This window comes from Delphinapterus leucas, chromosome 11, assembly GCF_059928025.1.
Source record: "Delphinapterus leucas isolate spDelLeu-1000000601 "Yukka" chromosome 11, BTC_Dleu_Yukka2, whole genome shotgun sequence".
NCBI classification, from domain to species: domain Eukaryota; kingdom Metazoa; phylum Chordata; class Mammalia; order Artiodactyla; family Monodontidae; genus Delphinapterus; species Delphinapterus leucas.
This window is the reverse complement of record NC_143139.1, coordinates 102,170,782-102,181,897: the sequence shown is the minus strand read 5'-3', so window position 1 is coordinate 102,181,897 and position 11,116 is coordinate 102,170,782. Positions and strand designations below refer to the sequence as shown.

Below are 11,116 nucleotides of genomic sequence, written 5' to 3'. Positions count from 1 at the left end.
CTCTGCTGGTTGGCTGGGTTCTTCCCGGGGCTGCCGACCCGCCGTCCCTACACACCTGCCCCGTTGTGGTACTGGGCCTGTCCTGCCCACGGCCTCCCTTCCTGTGCGCTCCTGGCCCCAGAAGCTCACCTGAAGGTGGGCCCGTGTGCCCTCGCACACCCATCCCACAGTCCCTGGCTCCCCTGGGCCAGGCCTGCTGGGTGTGCTGAGGCAGCCCGTCCACGGCCACCAGCTCGGCTGAGTCCACGCCTTCCTGCTGCCCCAGCAGGACAGGATGGTGGTCAGGGGTGGGAGGTGAGCGCTGGGGTGCGAACCTCTCCCAGAGGCACATCCTGGTGCACCCCAGCACTGAAAGTGATCCTGAAGCAGGTGGAGGTTCCAAGGGCACAGGGCGGCGGCCCCGCCCCCCACGGTGCGGGACTGGGCCTGCTTGGACGCCATCTGGTGGCAGGGGTGGGCGTGGCGCGAGCTCTCAGGGACCTGTTTTCTCCTTCCTGAGGTGCCGTGCCTCACAGGTGTGGCCCACCCAGCACACGTTTAGTAAGCCCCTACTGGGTGCAGACCCCACTGGACACGGTGGTTCCTGGAGGGAGGCCCTGTATCCCCCTGCTCGAGGCTGTGGGGCCATTAGGGTCCCAGGCGCCTGAGAGCAAGAGGCACCTTTGTTGGTGTAGGAAGGAGGGGCTTGTCCCGGAGACAGGCGATGTGGGGAGGCAGACTGCTCCCAACCCCTGTGTTGCACACAGAGCAGGAGTCGTGAGATGCGCTCCTCTGTGGCCAGTAAGGCACACGTACCGTGACCACACGGGCATGCACGTGCGCGCACATGCAGCACCAGCGTTGGGCCCCTCACTCGTTCACTCAACACGCGTGGTCCTGGGCACTAGGGACACAGCAGTAAAGGCGGCAGAAAGGGCCTTCCTTGAGGGAGCCCTTGTGTTGCAAGAATACCAACCCTAGCAGAAAAGGGATTTAGTGGCTCCGTAAAGGCAAGCGAAGGGGTCCAGCTTCAGATGTGGCTGGATCCAGGTGCTCACATGTCTTTGGGTTCCATCTATCTGAACTTCTTCCCAACACGTGCTCCTTTATTCTCAGACACCTGGGACGCTGGTGGCAGGGCACCCCAGCCTGTGTCTCCTCCACTTGGGGCGCACCATTGTGGCTGAGAAGTCTCAATGGGCTCGGCCTCGATCATAAGCCACTTCTGTACAGGGACAGCCCGTTTTGAGCCACATGGAACACCCCTCCCACGTGGAAGGGGTACTAGGCAAACAGCTGACGCCCCCCACCCCAGGGACCCTGAAATGACAGTGTACTATGGTCAGGACCAGAGACCCAGATGGGCAGGAGATCTGAACAAGGTACTGCTAAACCAGAGCAGGCGTGGCATAGTCTGGGAGTGTTCACCCTGGGGGGAGCAGGGGCGGGGGAGCAGGAACCTGGAGGCCTGGCTTCTAGACTGGACCCCTGTGGGCCACTTGCTCCTCAGCCAGGCATGAGATGGAGAAGTCAGTGAGCCCACCTTTTGCTGCGGGTCTAACAGGTGGGGTTCCCTTCCCCCTCGGAGGACAGGAGTGTGAAGGGATCCAGGGGCCATGCTTTCATGGGGCCAGTGAAGAAACTGGGCATGGATGTTGGGTGCACGGGGGTGGGCAGGAGGCTGGCAGACCAAGGGGTGACCCAGCCTTCTTCACTTTCCACTTCCCACTTTCCTCCCAATGCAGTGGGAGTGGGGAGATGCAGGGATGGAGGTGACCAGCGACCTCGATGACCTTTCCTTCCAAATTGCAGAAAACGGCCCAGGACCACACCCTGCTTGCTTGTTATGAGCATGAGACCTCACCTAAATCATGAGGCCCCTGTGACGGGGCCAGATAGCATTTTAGGAAGTTCGTCCTGACCTCAGGGAGAGGTGCAACCAGGAGACCAGTGTGGGGCTGAAGAGGGGATGGCCTGGACCTGTGGAGAGGGGACAGTGGACACGGAGGGTGGGGGCATCTCGGTACTTAGGGGTAGCTGTGAATCACAGTAGAGAGTGGAAGGAGGCGGGGGGGGGGGTGCCGGGGACCCAGGGCTCATAGGAGGCTATTCCGTGCCGCCCCATCTGTGCCCCATCTGCACACGCACTGGCAAGGCCTGCCACTCCTGGCTGCCCTCCATCCACACCACCCTCCCTCCAGGCTCAGTCCTCGACCTGCCGGCCGGGATAACGCTGTGAAAACACACAGCACAGTGCGAATAAAAATCTGAAATCCTGTCGGTGCTCCCTGCCCAGCCTGCCACGGCCCTGCACCCATGGCCGCCACTCTCCATTCTGGTCCTCAAGTCAGGCTAAGTCCTGAGAGGCAGGACCGTCTGGAAGCTGGCCCAGCATCATTGCTGTCACCTCTGGGGGCTCTGACTGCGCTCTCCCTGCCACCCCCCCACCACGGGGAATCCTCCCTGGTCATTCCCCTGCAGTATCACAGCCCCCTCCCCTCCAGAGGGCAACTTGGCCGAGACTGATCTGCCGGGGCAGCGGGGCACACTGCGGGCGCCCCTGTGCCCAGGGCAGGTTTGCTGAACGCTGAGGGAGGGTCTCAGTGCGGTGTGTGACCGCTGAGCAGGGCAGTGAGGCCGCTCCCCTCTGGTCGGCGCTGACCACTCACAGCTGGGATTCCGGGTCGACAGACACCCCTGCCCCCGTGGAGGAGAGGGACAAAGGCCGCCCCTCCCTGCAGCGCGGCCGGTTCCCACGGCCCGCTGCTCCCTCCCGCCTCCTCTTCCCCTGCTTTAGCTGAAGCTCCATTAACTCCGCACAAAACCTCGGCTGCTTCGCCCGGCAGGCCGCCGGGAAAGTGCCCCCAGCGTGAGGCCCCGAGGAGGCCCCGGGCGGGGCGGCTGGGGGAAGGGACACCGGCGTCCTCACCCCATCCCCACCGACCTCTGCTGGCTCCCAGAGAGGGAACTGAGGCCAGAGCGGCTGGGACTGGGACCCTGCTTCCTTTCTCACTTTTGGGCTCCCCCCAGGGTCCGGATTTGCCAGGCAGAAGTGTCCGTTTGCCTGGTACTGTGTTGACATGTTTTATTTTAATTTGGTTATCAATATTTGAGTATCAGGAGATTTCACATAAAAACTCAGGCTTTAGTTTGTTTCAAAAAAGTGGAAGGTTGGGACCTCAGCCTGATTTCCCCCTCTCCTGGGAGGAGGCAGCCCAACCTCTACCCACTGCTTCTGCAGGGTGGGGGGTCAGGAGGTATTTATATCCCAGGCAATGTTCTCTCCGAACCACTGTCACTTTAAGTGGGAAGCAGGAATAATCACTCTGACCTAGAGCTCTACACAGATGCTGAACTAGGGAACATGCCCCTTCACAGTTTCGGCCGCCTGCGCGAACTGCACCTTCCAGGTGGAGAGAGGAAATGTGCGGTGCTGGGCAGAGTTCACCGATCTCGGGGAACGGTGGTTTCCAACTAGGGGAGCCCCGCAGGACCTAGGAAAGTCAGGGTGGGCTTCCTCGAAGAGTTGACAGCTGAGGGAGCTGTTTCAGAAGGAGGAAAGGTACCAGGCCCCAAAGAGGACCCATTTGGGGAGAGCGTCTTACGGGCCCAACACCCCAAAGGCCCCTGGTGCCGCCGCTGTCCCTGGTCCTGAGGGCTGGTCTCCGGGCCTGGCCCGGCAGTCACGCTTCTCCCAAAGGGCAGCAGGGCCCAGTCCCGGAGCCAGCCCGTGCAGGACGCCACACCAGACCGTGGAAGGGTTACCGGGAAGCGAAGCACACCGCCAAGGCCGGATGGCCTCCGCGGGGGGGGGAAGGCAGGCTGACCCAGGATGCAAGGCACTTGCACCTGCCCGCGGCGGACGGGCCCTATCCAAGCAAATGCCTAGCTTTTATTAGGGGGTATTTTCTATTCTGATAAAAAAATACCTCCCATGGCTTGTCCCTGGCTTCTTTGATTTAGAGGATTCTACCTTCATTTCTGTGGGAGCACGCTGGGGGAAGAGGTGCGGTGCAGGTGAGAGGAGAGAAGGGATGCACGGACCAGAGCAGGTTGAAGGCGCGTTAAACGCAGGACCCGGACTAGGCGGATGGCGGGACGCGGGGGGAGGTGGACAGCGGGGCGGTGCCGGCGTCTGTGCCGGCAGGGGAGGGTGCGGGGAGCTGAGTCCTGAGAGGTGGTGGCGGCCTGGTCCGGGCGGTGCCGCGCCGAGGACCCACGCGGCGGACATTGGGGAAGTGCGTGGACCCCGGGAGGTGGGCGGCAAGTCGTTCCACGGCATCCCCTTCCCCCCACCTCCCCACCCCGCCCCGGGAAGGCCGGTTTCCGCTCGACCGCCGCCTCGGAGGGGCAGGAAGCCGCGCGTTCGTCTGCGGGAACCCCCGCCCCGGCCCCGCCCCGCTCCGCTCCGCCTCCGGCCTCCGGCTCGGGCTCCGCGGGGCGGGGGGCGCGGGGCGGGGCGCGGGCCGAGCTGCGGCCGCTCTGGACATGTCGGGCCCGCGCGCCGGCTTCTATCGGCAGGAGCTGAACAAGACGGTGTGGGAGGTGCCGCAGCGGCTGCAAGGGCTGCGCCCGGTGGGCTCGGGCGCCTACGGCTCCGTCTGGTAGGGGCGGGACGGGGCAAAGGCGGGGGGACTGAGCGCGCGCCCCCTCCCCGCCCGTGCGGGGTTCCCGGCGTGGGGAGGGGCTCGCCCTGCCTCCGCCCCCGGGCCTTACGCAGATCCGAGGAATGAATGGGGGGTGGGGGCGTGAGGGAAACTTTCCTACCCGAGCCTCTCCCCGGCGGGAGAGGGGTCGTCCTCCCGCCCCTCCAACCCGGAGCGTCCCCCTCCGGGCCCGAATCCTGCGGCGTCACAGCTGCCGAAAGGGCGGGCAGGTCCCCCGGGCCCCTTGATGTCTGAGCATGCATCGGGGGTGCCCCCCGTCAAGGGCCAGGCATCTGGGCTCCGGCAGGTACCCCCGCCCCAGGGTGGGTAGCTCTGTTTGAAAAGGAAGAGCCCAGATTGGGGGGTGGGGGGCAAGACCCCTCACCTACGAACGACCGCAAGCTCCCCCGTGGGTCCAGTCCACTGCCCCATTTTCCAAGGGATCTCGGGCTCCGAATGGGGCTTAGGCCTGATCAGAGACGCCTACCATCCCCCCCTAGGGGGCGTCTACACCCCACCCCATTTTTGCCCCAACCAAGAGAGCTCACACGCAGCCTGCAGTTAGGCCCTGGAGCCCAGACAGCAGGGGGTGTGGGGCCGGGGGAGGCCTCTGGACCTGGTGGCGTGGAGGCCGGAGGGGGCTTTGGGTGGCAGGGGCTTGCTTGCGGACAGTCCAGGTTGCAGTTGCGGTGTTGACAGTGAGCCTGATTGTGGGTGTGGATGTTGAGAGGTGACCCCCCAGAACCCAGAACCTGTGAAATGCGGGGTGACTGTGGGGGTCATGGGTGTGGGGAGGCAGGGCCCCTGGGGGCAGGGTGTTGCTCCAGGATCCTGCAGAAGGTTGGGAGTGGGACTTCTCAGACCCCCTTACGAGGCCCAGCACTGGAGCCTGGAGCAGAGGTTTGGGGTCCCCTGGGCCTCAGATCTCACTCCGCCACTGGCCAGCCATCAGGAATCTCAGGCCATTCCAGCCACAGGCCTCTATCTTCATGTCTAAGACCACAAGGGCAGGAAGAGGGTGTGGGCCAATGTGTGAGTGGTCCCTGGGGGATCTGACAGAGCCCTTGCTGGAAGTGCCTTCTGGGAACTCGTAGGGACAGTCAGGCTCCCCAGGGGAGGTCTCTCTCCACCACTTAGCTCTGCAGGGCCCCCATGCCGGTGATGGGCTCCCTCCCTCCTCTGATGTCTGAGGAAGCTGGTGACCCGGTGCCAATTCCCACAGTCCTTTGTTGACTGTGCAGACACAAAAGGATCTGCTGCGCGTGCACGCACGCACACACACACACACACACACACACACGAGCGTGCACACGCACCCCATGAAGAGCCACTCCCCTACTTCCCACCCCAGCAGTGACTTGGATGGGGGAGGGACTTTCCTCCAGCACTGCCTGGGCCCATGAGCACCCCAGGTCCTGCAGGAGCTGCTCCCTGGGCCACGTGGGCATGGGAGGTGGGCTGAGGCTCCACTCGCTCTGGAGGGAGGCTGGATCCTGGAGATGAAGTGGGAGGGAAGGGGGGGGCAGCAGCCAGAGGGAACACTGGGCGAAGGCATCCCTTCCCGAGGGGCAGTGGGGCCACTGGACGACCAGGCCACTTGTGTTTGAGGATGATGCCCGTGAGTGTGGCATCTCCTGTGAAGAGTAGCTGGGTGTGGGGCTTGAGGGTCTAGACCTCAGGGGAGTGGGGTTGCACGAGGGGAAATATTCTGTGGGTCCAGGCACCACCCTCTGCTGGGTATTTCCTGCTGTCCAGTTTCTCATTGTGAAAAATAACCATGCAATAAACCCCTTTGGTCAGGTTTTCCTCCATATTTTGAATATTTGGGGGCTTTGGAGGTGACTCTGGAACCCCCTCAGGGGGCCTCCCAGACCCCCTGGCCTATGGGGGAGCTGGAGGGGCTGCCTGCTGTCTGCCACTGGCTGTTTCCCTGGCCTGTTATTTCCACCCTGAGCTGGGGGCAAGAGTCACTGGGGCCAGGAGACAGGAGAAATCCAGGTCCTGCCCTGGGCTCCCAGGTGGGCTGGGAAGGCTGGGGGTCAGAGGGCGGGGTGGAGGGTGAACTGACTCTGGAGGAAGCTGCAGGACTCCAGGAGGGAGGGGAGAGTCTTGGAGGGAGTGTTCAGACCGCCTCCTGGTGCCGGAGGCCTTCTGGCCTGTGGGGACCTCGCGACGGAGGCTGGGCCTCACAGGCCGCCTTGCAGCTCAGCCTACGACACGCGGCTGCGCCAGAGGGTGGCGGTGAAGAAGCTGTCGCGCCCCTTCCAGTCGCTCATCCACGCGCGGAGGACGTACCGCGAGCTGCGGCTGCTCAAGCACCTGAAGCACGAGAACGTGAGCTGGGGGCGGCCGGGCCGGGGGTGGGGGGCGCCCGCGGGCCGCCGAGCCCTGACTGCCCTCTGCACCCAGGTCATCGGGCTGCTGGACGTGTTCACGCCGGCCACCTCCCTCGAGGACTTCAGCGAAGTGTGAGCGGCCGTGGCGGGGAGGGCGCGGGGTCGGGGTGGGGACTCTGTGCTCATCCCTGCCGCTACCCAGGTACCTGGTGACCACGCTGATGGGCGCCGACCTGAACAACATCGTCAAGTGCCAGGCGCTGAGCGACGAGCACGTTCAGTTCCTCGTGTACCAGCTGCTGCGCGGGCTGAAGGTGGGCGCGGAAGCGGGGGGCGGGCGGGGGCGCAGGGGGCAGAACCTGACGCCCCCGCCGTCTCCCCCTCGCAGTACATCCACTCGGCGGGGATCATCCACCGGGTAGGTGCCGCGCGCGAGGGGGGGCGTGGGGCTCCTGCGGCGGCGGCGGCGGCTTTGCCTGCGCTCACGCCGCGCCCGCCCTGCAGGACCTGAAGCCCAGCAACTTGGCTGTGAACGAGGACTGCGAGCTGCGGGTGAGCCGCTGGGGGAGGGGCTGGCGGGTCGGCCGGCCGGGAGGCAGAGACCTGGAGGCGCTGACAAGCCTGGCGGTGCCTCTAGATCCTGGACTTTGGGCTCGCGCGCCAGGCGGACGAGGAGATGACTGGCTACGTGGCCACGCGCTGGTACCGGGCCCCTGAGATCATGCTGAACTGGATGCACTACAACCAGACAGGTGATGTCAGTCCGTGTGGGGCAGCCCCCTGGGGCGGGTGGGCCTGGGACCCAGAGGCCAAGGACCTTGGGGGACAGGCCAGGTGGGGGACCTGCCTTCACAAACAGACCTTCAGAAAGGCAGAGCATGGTGGGTCCTGGGCTGACGCTTCCCCCTGCCCAGGGTTGTGTCTAGAGAGGAGGGGCTGCCGGCTTTGGGCCTGCGCGTGAGCGCGGGGCCGCTGGGCTGGCTCAGTGCAGCCAGCCCCCAGCTCTCTGAGGAGGGACTTGGGGTGGGCAGACTGATGGAGACGCCTCCTCCCACAGTGGACATCTGGTCTGTGGGCTGCATCATGGCCGAGCTGCTCCAGGGAAAGGCCCTTTTCCCAGGAAATGACTGTATCCTTGGCGCAGGTTAGGGGTGAGCCAGGGTCTCCTGCTGCGGGGTGGGGGTCGAGGGGGGTGGGCTCTGGCCCTTTCTGGCCAGTCTTGCCCCCTCTGCCCCACACCGTGCCACCTTGGGCTCACTGCTGTCCCCAGCGGCAGGAGAGCATGTTCTGGGCAGTGACCCAAGGTCTGGGGTTTGGGGTCCCGGGGAGAGTCCGTGCTTGGCCGTTGGGCATTTCCTGAGCCAGGCAGACATCGACCAGCTGAAGCGCATCATGGAGGTGGTGGGCACACCCAGCCCTGAGGTTCTGGCAAAGATATCGTCGGAACATGTGAGTCATTGGCCACCAGCCCCCTCTGCTGACCAGCCACTCCCCCGCCCGCACTCTGGAGGAAGGGGCGCTGTGGGGATAGATGGGGCACCACGGGGGGAGCATGGGTCACAGTGGAATAGACCCCAAGGCAGGCGCCGACCCCTTCAGGGGGAAACAGGTGAACTGGGGAGACATTCCAGGCATGAGGGACACTGAGGGTAAAACCTCGGCACATGCAGTGTCCTGGCCGTGGACAGTGGAGAGGCACCAGGCCCGGGACGTGCAGGCACGCAGGGCCAGGCAAGGTGCCGTAGCCACCAGATCCAAAGCGGGGAGGTCTCTGGTCCGCGTATGCCCTTGCCCAGGCCTGCTGGAGAGACTGAGTCTGGGGGCTTCTCCCGGCAGGCCTCTGCCTGGCTTAGGCAGGCGTTGAGCAGCCCCCTCAGGCCCTTCCCCTGTGCTCCTAGGCCCGGACCTACATCCAGTCCCTGCCCCACATGCCCCAGAAGGACCTCAGGAGCATCTTCCATGGAGCCAACCCCCTGGGTGAGGATGGGCCCTGGATCCGGGCTGGGCTCCATGTCTAGCCCTGGCTGTGGAGCTGACCAGCCCTGCACCCCGCCCCTCTGCAGCTGTGGACCTCCTGGGAAGGATGCTGGTGCTGGACAGTGACCAGAGGGTCAGTGCAGCCGAGGCCCTGGCCCATGCCTACTTCAGCCAGTACCACGACCCCGATGATGAGCCCGAGGCCGAGCCCTACGACGAAAGCGTTGAGGCCAAGGAGCGCACGGTGGAGGAGTGGAAGGGTGGGCCTGAGGGCTGTGTCCCCCAGAGGCTGAGCGCTGCCTGTTTTCTGCAGGAAGTGCTCCAGTTTCTCTTGAGAGTGGTCTGAGCGAGGCCACGACAAGGGGGTCAGGTAGAGCTGGGGTTGGGTGTGTCCAGCAGAGGCTTGGGGGCAGCACGGGGCAGGCCCAGGAAGGGGCCCATGGGCCGAGGCTGCTCTCGGAGGGTGGTGGGCCTGGGCTGCTGAAGGCCTGAGCTCACCCTTCCTCCTCCCCTCGCAGAGCTCACCTACCAGGAAGTCCTCAGCTTCAAGCCCCCAGAGCCACCGCAGCCGCCTGGCAGCCTGGACGTTAAGCAGTGAGGGGAATGCGGCTCGCCAGCTGCACTCGGACCCGAGGAGGGGCCTGAGCCCGCCTGCCCTCCCACCTCGGCCCGCCAGACTCCCACAAGGGGCACCTCCCAACACCACTGCGGCCAGCAGCGCCCACCCCTGGCCTGGGACCCTTGTCTACACGCCGCGCCTTGTGGGAAGCCTGCACGTGTGTGAGCCACGGGTGTAGGAGTCTGGATAGAGCATGCTGGACTTCCTTGGTCCTCCTACCCCCTCCCAGCAACCTGGGTCTCTTTTGGGACCTCGCTATGGGGGACCTGGGTGCCATAAGAGCTCCCCCCTGGGGAGTGTGTCTGTTTCCAGATCTCCTGGGTCGCAGAGGGCTGTCTGTGGGGGGCAGTGCCTTGGGGCCGGAGCTCCTGGAGACAAAGGAAGGGGTCTCGATGGTCAGAGCTGCTCAGCCTGGATGTGGGGGGCTACCCTGGAAAGTGCTGAGACTCAAAGGATCTTCCGTGGGGGTGGCAGAGTGGGGACAGCTGCCTGGAGCCGTGTGTTCACCTATGCTGTGCGGCACATATGTGCTCCTGGAATTCACATGTCTAAGTAGACGCAGACGCATGTGAACCTGAGGGCACCTGAGGGCCAGTGGCCATGGCCAGCAGGAGGCCTACTGTTGCCTCCCCTCCCCTCAGTTCCTGGTGTGGGTGGGGAGGGGGCATTGCTGAGATCCTGCTGGGCAGCATGCAAGGGGCTCAGGTGGCCGTGGGCAGCCATGTGAGCAAAAGCCCCCTGCTCCTTGGGTGTGAGGGCTGCAGCAGGGTTCTGAGGCATGAGGGCACTGTGCCAGCTGGGGGGCTGGCAGGCACGGGGGCCTCCAGCCTTGAGGACACACATGCCGATGTGGACCCGGATCCTGGACCTTGGCCCAGAGCTGATGAAGAAGCCTATGCCCACTCTACCTCTGCCCACCCTCTGGCCCTGCAGCCGGGCGCTGGGGCACTCAAGTCTGTGGGTCAGCCCTTGGCCTCTTCCCGCCTTCCGGAGTGGAGTTGACCTAGCGACCTCTGGGACAGGGCCCTGCTCCAGGCGTGTGGGAGGTGTGGGTCCTCCGTCAAGGGGCGTCTGTCAGGTGGTGACCTCTCACCTCGCAGGACCAGGGAGGTCTGAATGCTAAGTGCCTGCCCCAGGGTTTCGCAATAAAGTTCCCCTCTCACCCGGCTTGTGTCTCCAGCTCTAGGTTCTGCTCCCGCGCTGACCCCACTGCCTGGAGAGGGTGGCCATATTCCGCTGGTCCCTGGTCAGAGCAGCCACCTTCACCCTCCCTGCTCCCTGAGGGCCAGTGGGGTCTGAGGTGGACAGGGCATGATGGCCACCAGCAGTCAACCCGCTGCCCTCAGAGTTTCATTGGGCGGGATCTGGCCCAGACCCAGACCTGCCCCTTCACTCAGCGGTCAGCGAGGACGCGGGTCGGGGGTGTTGAGGTCTCTGGGAGCAAAGGCCTGCCCTTCCCCAGGGTCAGGGAGGCAGCTTTCCTTTCCCTCCTGGTTAAGGGGAAAGAGGGCTGCTTCAGCCTCGGGACATACATTGAGCGACCAGCCCCTGCCGCTCAC

At 64.7% G+C, this 11,116-nt stretch overlaps 1 protein-coding gene across 3 annotated transcripts; it reads left to right on the top strand.

The window, feature by feature from the left end:
* The first annotated feature begins 4,426 nt into the window (after nt 1–4,426).
* Nucleotides 4,427–10,724, top strand: MAPK11 (mitogen-activated protein kinase 11). 3 transcript variants are annotated; one of them, XM_089921523.1, is made up of 12 exons: nt 4,427–4,583; nt 6,830–6,959; nt 7,035–7,093; nt 7,164–7,275; nt 7,350–7,379; nt 7,466–7,513; nt 7,599–7,713; nt 8,019–8,090; nt 8,331–8,410; nt 8,860–8,938; nt 9,025–9,071; nt 9,457–10,724. In XM_089921523.1, the coding sequence occupies exons 1-12, from the start codon at nt 4,468–4,470 to the stop codon at nt 9,733–9,735; spliced, it is 1,167 nt and encodes a 388-aa protein (XP_089777649.1). In that variant the 5' UTR covers nt 4,427–4,467; the 3' UTR covers nt 9,736–10,724. The 3 variants fall into 3 exon arrangements, with proteins under 3 accessions (XP_089777649.1, XP_022452600.1, XP_022452597.1); XM_022596892.3 differs by having other exon boundaries at nt 4,428–4,583; nt 9,025–9,198; nt 9,457–9,648; XM_022596889.3 differs by having other exon boundaries at nt 4,428–4,583; nt 9,025–9,574.
* Nucleotides 10,725–11,116: the final 392 nt, after the last annotated feature.

What these genes read in the sequence shown, in the direction of transcription:
- MAPK11 (XM_089921523.1), top strand. Translation starts at nt 4,468, where the DNA reads ATGTCGGGCCCGCGCGCCGGCTTCTATCGGCAGGAGCTGAACAAGACG. An exon ending in CAAAGATATCGTCGGAACAT is followed by an intron (nt 8,411 to 8,859) that starts GTGAGTCATTGG and finishes CTGTGCTCCTAG; the next exon opens with GCCCGGACCTACATCCAGTC. An exon ending in TGCTGGACAGTGACCAGAGG is followed by an intron (nt 9,072 to 9,456) that starts GTCAGTGCAGCC and finishes CTCCCCTCGCAG; the next exon opens with AGCTCACCTACCAGGAAGTC.